This window comes from Varanus komodoensis, unplaced genomic scaffold, assembly GCF_004798865.1.
Source record: "Varanus komodoensis strain SLA01 unplaced genomic scaffold, ASM479886v1 scaffold26, whole genome shotgun sequence".
NCBI lineage: Eukaryota > Metazoa > Chordata > Lepidosauria > Squamata > Varanidae > Varanus > Varanus komodoensis.
Window position 1 is genome coordinate 7,899,236 of NW_025335684.1, and position 18,599 is coordinate 7,917,834.

General features: G+C 43.7%; 1 protein-coding gene across 6 annotated transcripts in view; it reads left to right on the forward strand.

Annotated features, from left to right (window-relative positions):
- The first annotated feature begins 2,838 nt into the window (after positions 1 to 2,838).
- Positions 2,839 to 18,599, forward strand: part of USP42 (ubiquitin specific peptidase 42) — a 34,412-nt gene continuing 18,651 nt past the window's right edge. For 5 of the 6 annotated variants that reach the window (XR_006415079.1, XR_006415080.1, XM_044433809.1 and 2 more), the window contains exons 1-9: positions 2,839 to 2,967; positions 12,646 to 12,895; positions 14,686 to 14,889; positions 15,383 to 15,493; positions 15,798 to 15,900; positions 16,015 to 16,082; positions 16,189 to 16,259; positions 17,518 to 17,600; positions 18,149 to 18,260. Coding sequence is in view for 3 of the 6 variants with exons in the window: in XM_044433809.1 (XP_044289744.1) it covers positions 12,655 to 12,895; positions 14,686 to 14,889; positions 15,383 to 15,493; positions 15,798 to 15,900; positions 16,015 to 16,082; positions 16,189 to 16,259; positions 17,518 to 17,600; positions 18,149 to 18,260 (993 nt within the window). In the remaining 3 variants the exon portion in view is untranslated. Of the gene's footprint in view, positions 2,968 to 3,356; positions 3,496 to 12,645; positions 12,896 to 14,685; positions 14,890 to 15,382; positions 15,494 to 15,797; positions 15,901 to 16,014; positions 16,083 to 16,188; positions 16,260 to 17,517; positions 17,601 to 18,148; positions 18,261 to 18,599 lie in introns of those variants that run through there. The other variant, XR_006415081.1, reaches the window with a different exon arrangement.

The following is an 18,599-nucleotide window of genomic DNA, read 5'->3' on the forward strand; positions in this document are numbered from 1 at the left end:
GCTGACTACCCCTTGATGCATCCTAGCCTTAGAATGCAGAGGCTTATGTACATGCAGTATAAAGCACAAGGCACAGCGGTAGCAATTTTCGCTGCCCCACAGCATGCATTTCTTCTAGATATTTGATCTCAACAGCTGAAAACAACTATCACAGAGGGAGAGTGAAGGTGGCTGAGGCACCATTTGCATATAGCATAAGCCATCAATCCCAGGACATGCTCATTTAGCCCTCTCCAAGGTTAGTTTCTGATCTCAGTGACACCACTGGTACAGTTCTTTCTGCACCAGCTGCCAGGGGATGGGGAATTCCAAATAATAACAATTGGAATCCCAAATAATTCTATGCCCCCAAAACCATGTTGGGAGGCCATAGCATTGCACCTTAAATCAATTATTCTGGTTAATTTATATCTATATATAGTACATACTGTTAATACACAATGCACAATCCTAACCGTGCCTAGTAAGGAACATTATAGGCTGAATGCCTTAATGGTGAGTTTTTGGATCTTCATTCTTTAGCTAACAAAGAAAAAATGGCCACTGATATGTGTACATGTTTCTAAGCAATTCTAAGACAAGTAGTCTTCTACATAGCAGCCATCTGTACCAAGCTAATGGGGCCATCCATTTTTGTAAGCCCCAGAGAGTCTACCAACTATTCCACTGAAGAAAACCGCTGATACCAAAGTGAGAGGTGACTAATTAGGGGATATCTTTTGCAGGTCCCAGTAACTGAACACTACAGCTAATGGCTTGTATCTTTTCATGATTTATTATAAAAATCTCTCTAGTGCGCCTGTTCACCTTGATGTTTTCGTTCAAAATGCTGTTCCTTGACTCTGTAGAGGAGTTTTTTGTTCCTCATCAAACCCCTTTAGCTTTCAAAGGGCATACCTGCTAGGCGCTATTTTTAGACAGTTGGAAGTGCTCTAAGATCTTGATTTTCTTGTAGCTGCAAGGTGCCATTCTACAGTTTTAGAATTTTACATTTTTATTCCTCTGAGTGAGGTACTTGTGGAGTAGTTGTAGAATTTTGGGACATCCACAGAGCTGGTTCAGCAAAGTGTCTTTTATCAAACATGTACATCTCCACCTTCTCGATGACCTTACAGTAATCTACAGATCACTTCTTCAAAGTCTGGGTAATATTTGCAGCTAAAATTATTTGTCCCACCAAGGGGGAGGAATTTTCCATCTCTTCACTTTCTTTACTGAATTGTATTCAGTACAAAGTGATAGATCTGAAACCGAGCTGTTCTAAAACTCACATATTGGATTAGTGAAAGGTTAGAAGAAAGCAGAACCTAAATATCATCACTGGAAGTTAAGTTTGTTAATTCATTAAAGTCCTGCAAAGGTTGTGATTTCACATGCAACTGGAGGTTTAAAAAACTTGGACTGAAAAAATATGGTATAAAAGATGTATAGTTGTGGTGATGTATGTGAGATATTATTGATGTGAGAGTAACTTTTCCCTGCCCCTACACTGAAGTCAATTGACATCTAAGTTGGGCAATACTTTTAGTAAGGGCGATCAAAATGCCACAGTGCTCAAAAGACAGGGATGATTGTACTTGTAGTCCGACAACATCTAAAGGCCCAGAGGTCCCCACCCCCAGGCTTCTGGATAAAATAGCAAATAATCTTGAGGCACCTTAAATGAGCAACATATGTATTGCGGCATAAAGCCAGGGCTACAGCTCTCACCAGCACCAGCCAACATAGACAACTCTGGGAGTGTGGCAATTGCAGCCCAAAGGAGCTGGAGGTCTCCAAGTTGAGGAAAGCTGGGCAAAGAAGCTAGATCTCAACATATTTTGGAGTTCCCAGGAATACTTGCAAGCATGACCAACAGTCAAAACTACTGGAAGTCCCAAAATATGGAGTACTGCTTTGTATCCCACACACATCTGATATATTTTAAAATACAGATCAGACCAAAGGCCTGCTTTATATACAGCTCAGGATTGCAGTACCTGACCAAGTGCATCTTCTGACTTGAACCCACCCGGGACTGACATTCAGGACCTTCCTCCAAGTGCCTCTTCTAGAGGAAGCTGAAAAGGTCACACCAAAGGATAAAGCTTCTCAGTGGTGGGGTTCCAATTATGATCTTCCCACTGAGGCCTACCTGGTGCTAACACTGGCATCTTTTCAGCTCTGGATGAAAAATGCCCTCTGTTCCCACGTATTTAATGGCATGTGATACAACATTTATACCAACTATCATCAGTAGACCTAGTTTTTCACTGAAATTCTTTTTAGCTCTTTCAACGTTTCTGCAATGTTGTGAATTATTGGGAACTGCCCACACACCTTCAGCTATTGGGAAATAGAGAAAAGAAAGAAATAATAAAATTACCCTCATTTCAATTTGGTGCTTTCCAGATTATAATTGCCACAGTGCACCGTCCCCTGCCTTAACCAGTTACCCGGGAGTAAGCCGTACTGAACGCACCGTGACTTACTCCCGACGGAGGAAGCTCTTTCCGAACCCCCTCGCCTTGCTAGCAGCCCTGAGGAACGAGCCGGCTGTGTTCGGCGCGGGCGCGGGCGGCACTTTGACGACGGCCCCTTATGGCGGCGGCGGCAACGGCGCCTGCGCCTCCAGCGCTCTCCCCTCTTTGTGCACGGCCCCTAGGAGAGCCGGCGCCTGGCCGCAGTTCCGCCGTGCCCCCGCCCCGCCCCCGCCGGCGTATCTTTTTCTGTCCTCCCCCCACTCCTCCCCTCTCGCCTTCCAATAGATACGAGGCGTCTCCGGCCGCAGCGCCCCCTGGCGGCCCCCGTCGGAGGGAGGGCGGCGCTGGTCCCCGTGTGACCCAGAGCCGCGCCGGCCTGCCGGGGCCCCGGATGCAGGAGGCCGGGCGGAGCGGGGACGTCATTGTTCCCCGACACGGGCAAGGCAGGAGGCGGAGGCGGAACGGGCGGGCTGAGGCGAAAAGGGACCCGGCAGCGCCGACCCAGGTAACTGGAGAGCCTGAAGCGGGGCGGGCGTGTGGGGGGAGGGGATGGGAGGGAGGGAGGCCGGCGGGGAGGGGGCCGAGCTAGGCCGGCCCGGCCCGGCGCGGGCCTCGACCCTTCCTCTTCCCGGCCTGCGCGGCTCGGCGCGGCCCATTCCCGCCCCCCGCGTAGGCGGGAGCGCCCCCTTCCTCCGGCGCCGCCGCCGCCGCGCCCGGCTCTTTCTCCCGCCCGCCCCGCTAGGCCCATGCGTGTCCTGGAGCCGCCCCGCCCACTGCCAGTTGGCTCCTTGTCTCCGTCTCTCTCGCCGCCTCCCTCCCCTTGTCTTCCGAGGAGACCGCCCCCCGTTCCTCCGTGCCCCGTCCCCCGTCCCCGCTTTCTCCTCTCTTCCCCAGCCTTCCTTGCTCCCCCTCTCGCCCTCCCACACCCAGCCTGCCCTTTTGTAATACCTTCACTGATGAAGAGACCTGGAGAGCTCGGAAGCTTGCACATGCTTTTTTTAAAAAAGGCCGCTTTGCCTTGGCCTAATAAAAGGTATTCCACTAATAACGGTTTTTGCATTTTTTCCTGCTTAATGGCTAATGTGGCTGTGTTTGCCTTTTAGCCCTCCTACTCTCTCTCTCTCTCTCTCTCTCTTTTTTTCTCTTTCTCATCTCCTCCTTCCCACAGCCCCATGATAAAGAGTTTGGTGTGGATCATCAACCGCTCCCCCACCCAAGATCTCTTTTGGTGGAAGAGCTGGTGATATAAAATGTCTGTTGTAAGCGATTTTTCCTGTGTGTGTTGGAGGCTTAAATTTTTCCAAGCCTTTTGTTTCCTTTCGTTTTTCTGAACTCCCATGGTTTGGGCATCAGATTGGTGTGTGCACGCGCGGAACTTCCTCCTCGCCAATATTAACGTATCTGTAAATATATATATCAATGTGGCTAACTAAGTATCTTTGCTTTTATATGTCCACATTCAAGTTTAAGTTGGTTTTCAAAGTGTGTCTATTATGTATGTACGTGTTTATCGTTATGTGTAGCTGCATCTGATGTTATGCACACGTTTCTGTAAAGTTTGTTTTTGCTGCGTGTGTATATGCCAAGTATACACAACCATATACATTTGTTTTGCCTGGGAAGTGTGTGTATACATATACTGCTGTTATGTGTACCTGCGTGATACTGTGTGTATTTACTCCTGCTTCCCCTAGTTGCTAGAGGACTTCTAACCCCCCTCCCATTTCTGCACATTTGCAGTTTTCGTGTGCGTCGTCTTTATCTTCACCCCACGCAGTATCATATACTGGTTCCCACACATCGTGTGTACATATGCTTCTCTCCCAGTTGCTTTATTTGTGAGCAGCCTGTGCTAGCTTCTTCCCATTTGCCTGATCATCTCCTCCTCCTCCTCCTCCCTCTCTGTCTCTCTCTCTCTTTCTGTAAGGATTGTCTTCACTTTTACCATTCCTTTCTGTTGCCCATGTTGACATGTCCCTCCTCTGCTTGTGGAAGGGGGTGGGTTTGGAAGTCTCTTGTCATTCTCTTACAATGTTACTTCCCTTGCTTGGTTGCCATGGACACTGCCTCTCAAATGAGTGATTCCTTTACAGTCCCTTCTCTTTCCTCCCCTTGTGTCTGGGAATCGGTCCTTGATGTGGTGGGGACGGGAATTAATAGAGGCCACTGCTTTTCCAGCTTTTCTGTTACTTCTGAGCCCTGAGTTTGTGCAGCCACCTTTTTCTCTTCTGTTCACCCATTTTTTACTCCCATCGGGACAGCCGTGCTGCAGCAGCAGTTGCTGGGCTTGGGCAACAGTGGTGAATCTCGGGCCCCACATGAACAGTTTTTTTGTAAATAAACCGGTTGTGTGGCTTGTTGACATCCAGGCCACGTTGCTCTGTCGTTGGCATGAATGATATCATAGCACCAACACAATGGATTCCTGAGTAGCAGAGTTGTGGAAAGAGCTATCAATATGCTTCTTCCATCCCTCACATGTTTCACACTCCCCAGGGAAGAATGTATCAAATGCTTCTGCCTTCAATAATATTACTTTCTAGTAGTAATGGGAGACAGGCCTTTTACAGATATTATGCTTTTTGTGTGTGCCGACTCACCACCATGCCCTCGACCAGACAGCATTATGCTAACAGGTGGCTTTTATACAAATTTAATTAATAAATAACCTCAAAGGCTGCTCTAAAGCTGTTTTATGGGCTGTGTGGCTGGAAACATTGGGGTCTTCTATGGTAAATACTGCTTTGTATGTATTACATTATGAATACAAACATGTCTTAAAGGCACTCTTTAAACACACAATGCTTCCTTTGCAAGTAAATTGCTCCTCTTTGGTGGAATGGAATATGTGAAGAGGACTGGTTGTTGTTAAAAACCATAGTGAGATTAAATGAAAGGATTCAAGCACACAGCTAGCAATCTGTGAGGGGAATTATGTGGGGAAGCTAAAGTTTGCAGAATAAATTGGTTTGGAACAAAGTGGCCAAGGCAAGGAAGGAAGTCTGTGCAGAAAGAGATTTTTAAAGTAAGACTGAAGTGGAGGTGAAGGCCAATTTCTTGAAGTTCATGTATTTAAACATCAGTGTCTCTAAAATAATTCTAGGTTTTTAATGGGAGCCCTGATGTTTCCAATCAAGGTATTTGCTTTTATGGTAAGGGGCATTTTTGCAAGTTCAGCGCAGAGTTTCTTTAAAGAGACTGAAAATTTGGGCAGTAGCATGTTGCTAAATGGCTCAGAGATGAACTTGACTCATTTATCCTTTTGCCTGAAATAATAAAGATAACGTCCCCTTTGTATCTCTGCAGTCTGTGCCGGTATTGTATTAATGGGAAGTAAATGTGAAGCCATGGTGTCTTGTAACTGCCTGAGAGATTTATTGAATGGCTTTAAAAGGCACATTGGTTGCTCCCTACATTTTTAAAAATTGGTCAGTTTTGCTTCCAGTATTTCTTGATTTGTATGACTATTTAAGGACAGATCAGATTTCTGTAGATCAGTATGCTGCTTTAATTTGGGGTGTTTCTGAAGTACATTTTACTTAATAGCAGTGATGAAGTTCCCTGACGTTTCACCAAAAAACCTTTGTTGGGCTCCAGTTTCAACTATAGCTCATACATTGGCAATTTCCCTGGCTCCCATGTAGGCAAAGGTATGTGTGCTATGAACATTAAGCATATGCATGTCCATCTGCCTCATGTACACATAATGGAGAGGGCTTGGAAAAACACATTAGCTGGGTCCATCCAACACTCCACATTCAAGGTGAAGTATGCTTTCAATGCGGTTTCTCATTGAAACGTGGGTAGTTTTGTTGTGTGGACCCACTGCCCTAATAAACCATGGCTTTCTCATCATAAACAACCCACAAAGGGAATCCATGTTTTTTGTGGGTTTCACAAATTTATCAAATCATTAGTATGGCTGGGTCCACACAATGCAGCAGCTGCAGTTCAGTGGCAACCCGCAGTTAATCCAAATTCAGCCTGAACTATGGGTTGTCGTGCTGTGTGAACCCAGTCATAGACCCAGCTTACAGAATGAGAATAAGTCACCGAGTCTTGTGATTGGTGGTGCGTGCCAGGCATTGTTTCACAGTTGACCCCCAGCCACAGCTTACTGTATCATTTGAAACTGAACTTGCGTGTCTTACTGGAGAATTAAAGGCCCCTCAACCCATAGTCTGCCCTAACCTGTGTGAATGGGCCCCTTGTATGTTATGCACAGTGGTGCTCATGTGATATACATACTTTTTCCTAAATGTGTCCTTTGTGCAGAGGTCCTAATTAAATATAAAAGGCTCGGTGGAAAGAGGCAGGCGAACTAGAGTTAAACGTGTAAGGTAAGCAGAAGAAGTAAAAGCAACTAAAAAGCCTTGTTGATTCCTACCCACAAACCTTTTCTTGGCTCCATCAAGTTGAGAGCATTCCTGAACATTGGCCTTTCTGGCTGGGGGTACTGGCAATTACAGTTCAAAGCATCAGCAGGGCACCAGGTTAGGGAAGGGTGGGCAAGAGTGTTGGTGTAGGATTGGAGAGATCTAGGTTCATACATGACGTGGGCTGTGAAATTAATCTTGTGCTACTCACCCTCTCTCATTTTAGCTGACCTCAGAGTTGTGTGGAGAAAATTAGGGGTGGAAGGAGGAAGAAGCATGTTATCAGGAATAAGCAACCAGTTGCCCTCTTGCTGTTTGAACTTCAACTCCCATAATCCCTGACCATGCAGGTTGGGATTATGGGAGGAGCAGCCTAAAACTTCTGAAGAGAATCAGGTTGCCTATCTGTGATGTATGCTGATGTTGAGATGGTAGAGGACACTGGGAAGTATCAGATTGACATTTAAAATCTTGAGGATTACATTGCAAAATGGGAAATAATGTTCCCTCCCTCCCTCCCCTTTACTGTACCTTCTTTTATAACTGCCCCCCCCCACACACACACACACATGCTTTCCAATTGGTTGTAGGCAACTGTTTGAAAATTTGCCTGGATGTGTCTGTTGTTGTTTGTTACCTATTCTGCTCAGCAACTTTGATAAGCTGAAACATACAAAACAATTGGCCAAACAAGCATACACATAAAGGACAGCCATAAATATTCAGGTAGGAAAAACCGCACGTAAAACATTTTCCAAACACAATTGCAGAGGTCTGAGGCCCCAGAAAAATTAAAATATAAAACAGCAGTGACCAGAAAGGGTAGCAAGTGGAATGGGAAAGGGGAGACAAGATGATTTCTACCACGAAGGACACTAGAATACATGCTGAAGAACTGGGGGAGAAAAAGCCACAATGAACCCAATTGTCTGTTACCTGGGATTGTATTGCAAAGAACACACACTGCATAGCTCATTCGCGGGATGGCTTAGAATGACATGCAAATGTGGCCCTGCATTTAGGGAGGCCTACTTCCAGGTAAATATATATAGGATTCCAGCCAGATAGGGTAACATAGCAATCACTCATTTGATTGGACTTGTGTAAGTTTTACAGGGCACCCTACCAAAGATGTGGAAGCTACGTGACGGAAGTACTGGATAGACGGTTTTGAACCACATTCCATTTACTGTGGTGTAATAATAAATGTTGACTCTTCTAGTCAGTAGTACGTTTAATAGCCATTTCTTTCTGAAAATAGTGTTTATGTAAATACTGAAATACAGATAAAGCGCTATAGGGTTTTTTCCATGCTCTTAAGTTGTCACTTTTCACAAGTGGTGGTGAGGCACCCATATTTTATAGAGGAGGGGAGGGGTTGGGGTTGGGGTCAGGCCCATTCAGTGAGCCTTCTCTTGGTTTGGGTTTGCAGCTGCATTTTGTTAGTAGGTAATTTTATCTGAGCAGTCCACAGTTCAGAGCTGTCTTTTATGACTGGATTTGCTGTAGGCACCTCTGCAGTGATGTACTTAGGCTGCAGGTCATTGTCATATGTCGTCAGGTCGTCTTTGACTTATGGCAGTGCTGTGAATGAAAGCCTTCCAAACTTTCCTGTCCATGACAGCCCTATTCAGCCTTTCCAAATTCAAGGCTGTGGCTTCCCTTATGGATTCAATCCATCTGTTCTTCCCTTTCGTCGTCTTCCTTTGACTTTCCCTAGCATGATTGTCTTCTCCAGTGAGCCTTGTCATCTCATGATATGTCTGAAGTATGACAGCCTCAGTTTGTCCTTTTTTGCTTCTAGGGAAAGCCTCAGTCTGATTTGATGGAGGACCTACTTGTTTGTCTTTCCATTGGTCCAGGGTATTCAAAAGCTCTCCTCCAGGACCATGTTTCGAAGGCTGTAGTTTACTGTTGTCTAAATGTATTTTGGCTTCTGTATTCATTGCGTCTTTTCTTCTATAAACAAATCTGTTAGATGACTTCTAAGTGAACTGCTGCCCAGCAATTGTATAATTAACTTCCTTGTATAATGAGGGCTTCTTGACTTTGTGTTTGGCCTCCTCCTTTTTATGCCTTTGTGCCTTTTCCTAGTTAATGGGAAAGAATTATATTTAAGATGTACTCTGCTTTCATTGCTATTCAGATTAAGAGGAAACAAGCGCACACAGGAAATGAGTAAATAATTGAGCATGTTTAGTGTTGGCACAGAAATGTGGCGTGATTTTGTTACACTATTGGGCAATTTTGGTAATTTGAGCCCTATAATTCTAAAAGGAAACTTGATTTAATAAAGACTGCTGAGAATTTGTGGTTTTAGAGAACAATGAAAGCCGTTAACTTTACTTGATTTAACCTCTAATTTGTGAAACCTGTCCAGTATTTATCAGTTCCTTGTTACAGTCAAGTTATGCTCTGGGCTTTGTGCTGATCTGACCGTGGATATGCTTGTTGATTCGGCATTTAGTGATGCTGCAGTTTTAATTACAGGGTTACTACAGCAGTCTTCTTCAAATTTGTGCCTTCCGTAAAGTTTGGACTTCCTTTCCCACTCATCCCAGTGAGTGTGACACATGTTCAGGAATGCTAGGAGTCGTCGTAACCCCCTAAACTGACAAGCAGAGGGTGGGGAAGGCTGTTCTACGGTAAACCCTGTGGCGATTCCTGGCACTGGCTTAGGATCTTTCTGCCCGCTGGATGTTCTCCTACTCCAGTTCGATCCAACTCGCCTTGGCGAGATATTGCGAAGTTACTCATTTCATTAATATAATACTGCCCATAGTCCAGCTTTGAAGTTTTTCATTCTCTTGGTGCAAGAAGCAGTTGCCTATGACAGAAGTTGAATTGCAGGCTACACACACCAGTAGCTTCCTCTTCATCCAGCTGTTGGTCCCCCAGTCTCAGCAAATACAGTACCATGATGGGTGCGTTATATACATAGCCTTAATGGGCCAGCTAGTGTTTATGATGGAAAGGCGGAGCCACCTGTGCATCGACAGTAGTGTTGCATTTCCCTGTGCAGCAGCACTATTACAACTGTGAATGCGCTCCCACTTTTTCATCCTTTAAGCCGGAAAAGAGAGTGGTAGCAGCCACTGTGACCATAAGAACAGCCAAGGTGGATCAGGCCAGGGGTCCATCGAATCCACAGTTCTCTTCACACAGTGGCCAACCAGCTTCTTGTGAGAAACCCAGATGTAAAGCCACTATTTCACTCATGTTCATGAGTGTGTATATAGGTGTACTGCCTCTAATGTATCCTGAGAAAGAGAGAAATGCCTCCCTATTAACTTTCTCCATACTTTTCTAAATTAAGCAGTCCTAGACACTGCAATCTTTCCGGAAAAGGGAGTTCCCTTCAGCCCTGGGATCATTTTGGTTGCCATTTTTTGCATCTTTCTTCAACCACACAATATCCTTCTTTAGTTGCAGCAACCAGAACTATACATGGGATTTCAAGATTTCTCTAAAGGCATTATGAGGTTTATTTTTTGATTCCTTTCCTAATTATGCTGAGCATGGAGTTTGCCTTATTTATTTATTTATTATGTATTTATTTCATCCTGTTCCTATGCTATTTCTTGTCTCAGAAGTTGCCTTTCACAGACCAACATTTTCATTGAGCTGTACGCTACGGTCGTCACTAGCCCAGAACTCGTCAGTATCTATGTGAAGTTGGGATGTTTTGCCTCGGTGTGCATATACTTCTTTACATTGAACTGCATCTGCTATCTTGATGTCTATTCACTCTTTTGGGACTCTTCAGGATTCATTTTTGTTTTAACTCCCCTAAAGAATTTGGTGTCATCAGCAGACTTGGCCACCTTGCCATTCATCCCTAATTCCAGATCATTTATGAAAATGGTAAACAGCTTCATGCTCAGTACAGATCCCCAAGGGGGGGCCCCTTTTTGTTTCCCTTCATTGTGATTATTTACCGTTTGTTTCTCCTCTCCGATTCTGTTCTTTAGACAGCTATTGACTCATGAGAGGACGTCATTTCTTACACCTTGACTTCTAAGTGGGCAAAGGAAACTTTCGAGAGGGGAATTTTGTCTAAAGCTTTTTGCATACCCCAGGAGTGCTGTGTATTGGTTTACCCCCTTCTCGTGCTCATTTCCACTCTCAAAGAATCCTAAAAGGTTAGTGAGACAAACATACATTTGCAGAATCCATGTTCTGCAGGGGAAGCAGCTATGGCAGCTGTTTGGCATAAACTCAGGAAGGAGCCACGAGAACCATGCATGTGGCAGATGCTGCAGAGCAACACTGCTTTCTCAAGTTGGCACATGCAGCACGTTGCTATGGTTGGAGAAGGACAGAGCAAAGCATCCTGGGGGGTGCGCTGAGCAGTGGATAGGCCAAAGCAGTCTGAATGTTTTGCTTTATTGCAGATGCCCTACTAATTTCATTGGCTACTTTTCTTTAGGGGCGGGTAAGGCCAGCTGCTTCTCTGTATGGTCTCAAGGTTCTTGATCCCATGCTGAGTGGGGAATGCTGGGATTTGTAAAACTTTTTTTGTCTAAACAAGCATAGGACTCCATCTCAAATGGATTAAAAGAAGGGGATAGGAATGTAATTGTGCAAGATTTTAATTGAAAAAAATAAAATGAGAGTCAGTAATTCCAGGAGGGTGGTCAGGGAAGGGGAAGAGGTATGTATCTATAGGAGAAAGAACCAAAGTTTTGCCCTGAACTGTGGCTGACAAAACCAAAATGTGTTAAATTCAGTCAGCAGCCTTACATTATTAGAATTTATTGATAGGCTAAAGAAAAATAAGTTGAAATCATTTTACAAGCACATTGCCCTTTAAGATGGCCAGCCTAAAGGTTTGGTTTGGGTTTTGTGTTGTTTTGTGTTTTGTGTTGTGGTGTTTTGCATTTTATTTTATTTTGTTGGAAACTCATGTGTGATGTTCTCCTAATCCAGTAGATCAGTTTGCAAGACAGAGGAAGAAAGGAGAAAGTAACTGTGGGGGGAAAGTTATTCAAATCACCAGCTTTATTAAAAAGAGAAGTGATATCATTAAAACTTTAGCTATTTATCAGTGGTGTGCAGAGTCTTCATTCTCTGGGAATTTGATCCATGTAAAAGACACGTGATATAAGTGAGCTTGGACGCTGACGGTGAAAGAAGGTGCTCTTCTTTCCATGGATCTCCTTCAGACCCCAAACATTGCTTCTTTCCAAATTACATAACAGATCCCTAAAAGCACTTTCCAAAAGCATCAGTCTTGTCCAAAGTGTGTGTTCAGATTTATATACCCTATTTAAGGACAACTACCATTACCATTAATTTCTGAAGTAATATTTTTATTGATTTCTTTTGACTGTGCTTGGATTGTCTAGCTGCATTCTCCTCATATTTCTCATTTGCCTTTTGGATATGTGAAATTGTACATTTTTCCATTGAAGTGAGAATATAATTCCAAAAAGAGCCTAGTTGTTGTAGAAACTAAATTCACAGCCCTGTAATTGTTCGATGCTATTGGGAACCAGGTTTCACTGTTGCCGTTATTGAGCCTTAAGCAGTATTTTTTACAAAGTTTCGCTGATTTTTTTCTCTTTTTTTAGAAAAGGATGTTGCTGCTGTTTGGAAACTGCTTAGAGGCGATGCTCCAGCCAAGGTTGTTGAGAACCATGGAATGTTACCCATGGCACATTTCTTTGAGAAGCTCATGATCCTCTAGCTGAGTTTCCCTTGGATAGGAAAAAGGCGGCTTTGTGTTGCTTTACCTTGAAAGTGAATTGCTACCTCTGCCTCTTTTTCCGTGCATCAAAAAGATGATTTCCTGTCTTATTTTTCAGAGATGAACAATGACCATAGTTGACAAGACGTCTGAGTCCTCAAAGCCTTCGGCTTCTGAGAAGCAGCCTTTCAGCTCCGTGGCGCCAGCTTCCGGAGATATGGACGCAGGCTCAGGAGGATGGGGTGCTGTGTCTTCTTCTTTAGAAGCTCCAAAACACAAAATCTCTTTGGGACCAGTGCCAGGAGCTGCAGTGTACTCCAACTCATCTGTACCTGATAAATCGAAGTCCTCTGTTCAGAAAGATATATGTAAGCAAGGCCATGGTTTTTTAAAAAAGAGAAAACACACCCAGATTTGTTGTTGATATGTGGCTGTGTACAGGAGTTATTCTCATTGATGAGTAATGAATCCTTTTCTTAGTTCAAAAGCAAAAAGAGACTGCTGTGGAATGCATTAACACTCAGTCCTTATACACGTCTATGCAGCAGTTAGTCCTACTGAGTTCAATAGAATTTGCACCCAAGTAACTGTGAATACACTTGCAGGCTAAATGACTGTGGGGCCAGAATTCATGAAAGTGATGGGTGGATCAGGCCCAATTTGGTCAGTACTGATGTCAAATGTGGGACCCCTTTTAAACTTGTTCCGTTGTTTGGTGGCAGAGAAGTAGCCTCCAATTTTTCCTGGGGAATGCTCTTGTGAAGAATGTCATCCTGTCCCATCCCTCGCAATGGCATAACTGGCCCCATTTCAATCTGCAGGAAAACTTCTGCCCTTCCTAACAATTCCAGTCTTCTAGAAAGTAATGTGGGCGGGGTGGGGGTAAAAAGCAAGAAGCATTAAAATGGGTTGCTTGCTGACCATGTTGTAGAATTTGGAAGAGGTGCAGATTCCAGAGCTCTAGAGCCAGCGGCCATGAATTGGTTGAGTTCGCTGTGACCTGGCATCATACATGCCTCTCACATCTCAAATTCGTGATCTTCATTTTAACATGCGTACATCATGTGGCCTTGATCCAGAGAAAGTCATGCCAAAAGCCTTTCAGGAGCAGCAGGACAAAGCAGTTGTGCCCTCTCTAATTACATTGATTTTAGCAGGAATTGAGCAAGATGAAGTTTGTCTAAACTGAACTCTGCATGTGCCTGAATAGTGCAAGCATGTGCGTTATGTGCAGCCTTGATTTCTAAAACTGATTCCAGTTCTAGGTATTGCCAAAGTGCAGTGCTGAGTTCCGTACTGGTAGTCCCTGCGCCACAGATCTGTGTCTAGCTGCAAATAATGTACAGTTGCCAGTGGGACTGTACCCACTTACCTGCAAGTAAGCCCCTCTGGACTCAGCAGCACTTACTTCTGTGTAGACATGCATGGGCTTGCACTGCTCTTCCATTAAAATGTAAAGTCACTGACCAAAAAAGATTCTTTCCAGTGAATGAGGCAGGAGAGTTTTATACTTGTTAACATTATTTTTTAGTTTTCATTAAAAAAAACTGCACAGTCTCTGGAGGCTTCTGTGAGAAAGAGGAAAAGAATATCTTTTCTAAGCTGATGGTTACTGACACATATGCAGGTTTCCTCTAAGAAAAAAAAAAGGAGGGAAATAGGTCTTTTCCCCTTGGAAATCACTCTCCCCATCTATTATATGCACGTTTGTGTGGATCGAATCTGTCAATAAAATAAAACATTCCACTGAGTAACTAAGATTGCATTGTTAATCCTAGTTAACAACTGTAGCACCAAAAAGGTTAACAGAGCATTTACTTCATGGGGAGAATTGGTGAAACAAACTTTAGCTTATAAAAGCTTATGCCACAATAAATGTTACTACTTTAAGATGCCACCAGATTCCTCTACTTTTTGCTGCAACAGACCACTGCAACCCCCACTCATCTTCCCCTTTTTATTAACTTTATTTATTATTTAAAGATTAGGCCCCTTTCCTGCTAGAGTTGCAAAGGCATCTAGTTTACCCAATTTGAAAAGTACTGGCATGTTATGATACAACATGAGCCTTGTTATGGGTCTTAAATAAAGTCCTTAAGTAATTACTTTGTGACAGTATTAATTATTTCTGTAAGTTCAACACACCTTTCATTTTCAGCATCTACTGGTGATGGTATTGCGGCACCCCAGAAGGTTCTCTTCCCGGCAGAAAAGATATGCTTAAAATGGCAAAAAATGCACAGAGTTGGAGCTGGTCTCCAAAATCTTGGCAACACATGCTTCCTGAACTCGGCTTTGCAGTGTCTGACCTACACCCCTCCTCTTGCCAACTACATGCTTTCCCATGAACACTCCAAAACTTGTGAGTATATTTTAACATGTCACGCTTGTCTAAAACGGTGAAAACAGTGAATGGCAAGCAGACTCTTAAATATTTTCTATATTAGTGATCTGGTGCTGCACGGTATCCTTGGCATCAGGAAAGTACCTGACAGCCTCCTTTTCACACACGTCGTTTGTTTTTCTGTGCCAAAAATGTGCATTACTAAAAGAGTGTGCTTGGAAGAGTGGCACAGCCATAAAATGATGCAGCCCTTCAGGGAATTGCAGTGACGTCTGCTTAATGCACACTTACTTATATAACAGTGCAGTCCGATGCATATTTAAACAGGGAAACAGGCTACAACTCCTAGAAGTTTCTGGCAGTTGTAGGATTTTTTTTGCCATCTAAACATGTACAGGGTTGCACCTTCGGTGACTTGATAGGGTCGTAGGAAAGACCCCTTTTTCTTTTGGGCCACGTGTGTGTTTTATAACTTGGCGCACGCTTTGTTTTTTTGGTCTTTTCTGTCCAGGTCACGAGCAAGGATTCTGCATGATGTGCACCATGCAAGGCCACATCACCCAGGCCCTTTCGAACTCCGGCAACGTCATCAAGCCAATGCCTGTCATAAATGACCTTAGACGTAAGCTTTATTCTGCTTGGATGGAAGCATGTGGCACATGCATTAGCCCAGGCAACCCAGAGACCACCAGGCCAAATGCGGCGCACCGGCTGCGTCTTGCCATCTATCAGCTATCCCAGTCTTGCCGTCCCAGGCAGAGAGCATAAGGGGAGATACGCAGCGCTCTCTGTTGGTTCGCCATACGTGGCTTGCGGTCTGCCTTCAGAGAGCTATAATTTCTGCAGGCGTGATCTACATTTTGTTATCAGTCTCTCTGTGTGTAAGTGAACATATTGTGAATGTCACCATCTTCTTTACCCATTAGGGATAGCAAAACATTTCCGTTTTGGGAACCAGGAAGATGCACATGAATTCCTACGGTACACTGTTGATGCTATGCAGAAAGCATGTCTGAACGGTGGCAACAAGTAAGTTGCAGGCAGGGCAATGCCCTTTCGCCGCTGGAATCAGCTTTCTTCTATGGAAACTGAAGTGTGTTCTAACTTCTAGGCAGTTCATTTGCTTCTGTCACTTACTTTCAGATTGGACAGACATACCCAAGCCACTACATTCATTCATCAAATATTCGGAGGATACCTAAGATCTAGAGGTACACTGCTGAAGGCTTGTCCTCTTGGAATATTTTTAACATTTGTTAGAGTGCTGTGAATCCTAGCTCTGATATTAAGCTAAAGGTTTTTAAAATTTTATTTCAGTAAAATGCATGAACTGCAAAGGAGTTTCAGATACTTTTGATCCGTATCTGGATGTCACGCTGGAGATAAAGGTATCTAAATATGTGCAAAGTGATATCTAAACCTACAGCAACGTAATTATTCTGGGAGGGGGGGAGTTTGTATATAATGCTTCATTGAGATCACAACTAGCAAAAACTTGAATACTTCTATGCCATTTTCATCATAATCACGGTGATTGATAGTCCTGCATGAATTTGTGCAAATCCACCTATGCCGATAGCAAGGGGTTCGGTAAAATTAGGATGCCATCCAGTGTGGCTGGCTGTAACCTCTACCCTCAGAGGATTATGGGTATCCAGTAGAAGGTGGATGTAGTGCAGAGGCTGGGATGATCTCAACCCTTCCCTTGCCCTCGAAGCACTTGTCAGCCTTCTGAGCAGCTCCCCCTGCCGGCAAGAGCAAGGGCTGAGACCCCCACTGGGGTTTCTCATATCCTGGCCAAGCCTTGCTTCTCCTAGCCTTCCCCTCTCCTGTTGCACTTGCCACTTTGGAGACCCAGCTGGCCCAGAAACAACCGTGCCAACCATGAGGTCAGAGGGAGGATGCTGGGAACTTGGCGCCCCAGCACTGACCTCTGTTTCAAGGTTGGAGCTGGAGCGCTGATTTTTCCGAAGGAGCACCCCCTTAATTTTGCATTCAGTGGAGGTGCTTTCACCCTGTAGCGTGCATTCTGGGGCCCAGATGTAACAAGGAAGATTCAGTGAGGCTCATGCCCTAGCGCCACCGACATTGCACAAGCACTGGTCTTCACTAGGACAGTGTTGGTCGTGGAAACTCGTAGGTACTGTTGCATCCTTCCCAAAGCGTCCTTTAAAACCATGGAAATTTTATCCTAATGCTTGTGGTTCGGTGGGAGATGATGGTAGGAATTGTTTAGGATTCCTGATTAATCCACTCAGAGCTTTTGGAAGTTGGAACTAGGGGAGGTCTTCTTGTGCAATGCACTGTGGTAATTCTGCCATACATATTTAGTGTGAATATTTATTTATTTATAAAATTTGTATGCCGTCCATTACTTGCGTCTCTGGATGGCTTACAACATAAATCAGAATAAAATAGATAAATTGACTATTCCACGCTGGCTGCAATTAATAAAATACAAACAATAACATCCAATTTCCATTAAAACATATTAAAATATTGATTAAATAAAAGGTTTTGACCTGGTGCCAAAAAACATATAGTGATGGCACCAGGCGGACCTCTCTGGTCTTTATTTATGTCTTTATTGTCTTTATTTGCTCACTTGCTTGTGAAACTCACTTCAGTTTTTCTTTCTTTTTTTAGTCAGCTCAAAGTGTTAATAAAGCTCTGGAGCAGTTTGTCAAACCCGAACAGTTGGATGGTGAAAATGCTTATAAATGTAGCAAGTAAGAGGGAAATTAATGCGTCTCTATTGATTGGCCTTGGGTATCTTGCAAAATTCTCAAAAGGGGTTGGCTTTCATTTAATATGGAATTGCAAGATAAAGTCACATTTGCTGTATTATATTTCACTGAAAATTTATTTCCTGGCAATGCCTGCTGGGAAAGTTATGTTTTCAGTAGGTGCCAGAAACCCAAAGAGTTCTGGTCAAGAGTTCCAGAGACTGGGGCTATGGTACTACAGGCACAGGACAGAACCATGATGAGCCAAGACCTTTGAAATTTGGCGTTTTCATTTGCCTGTAAGAGCTAACTTCATCAGACCAGCTATTTTGAATCAGCACAATGTATATAAGACAGTCTAGGCCTACTTCAGATTTAACTGGGGAGTGCTGGACGCTGTAGCCCAGCCCATCTGGAGGGCGACAGGTTCAAGAGGTTTAATCTAATTCCAATTTGGCAGGCAGTAGTTTCAGCTTAAGGAAACTAGCTAAATGCAAAACAAAAAGAAACAGCCCGTGGAGCTGAACAAATTGTCCTCTGCATGTTTTTAGGTGTAAAAAAATGGTTCCTGCATCGAAGCGGTTCACAATACATCGTGCTTCAAATGTCCTCACCTTGTCTCTGAAGCGGTTTGCAAATTTCAGTGGTGGAAAAATTACAAAGGTAACCCTAGAGTTCTACAGTTGTATCAGGATTAAATGATATAGCCCTTAAATAGTTTTAAGTATTTTAAAATACACCAAGCAAGCTGGAATCAAATTTGATGATAGGCAATATAAAATGTTTTAAAATTAGTCAGCAATGCTTATACAGTGTAGTGGGATGAGTTTCACTGGTCACCGTTGTGGTAGAACTTCCATTTTAGAAACACATCTGTGCTCTGTTCTTCATTTGGTCTCAGAGCAAGTGTTTCTGTGTAGACCAAATATATTTGTGTATCCCCCATGAGCTATAGTTATTTGCATGGTTAAAACTGTCACTTCTGGAAATGTCATCGCTCCC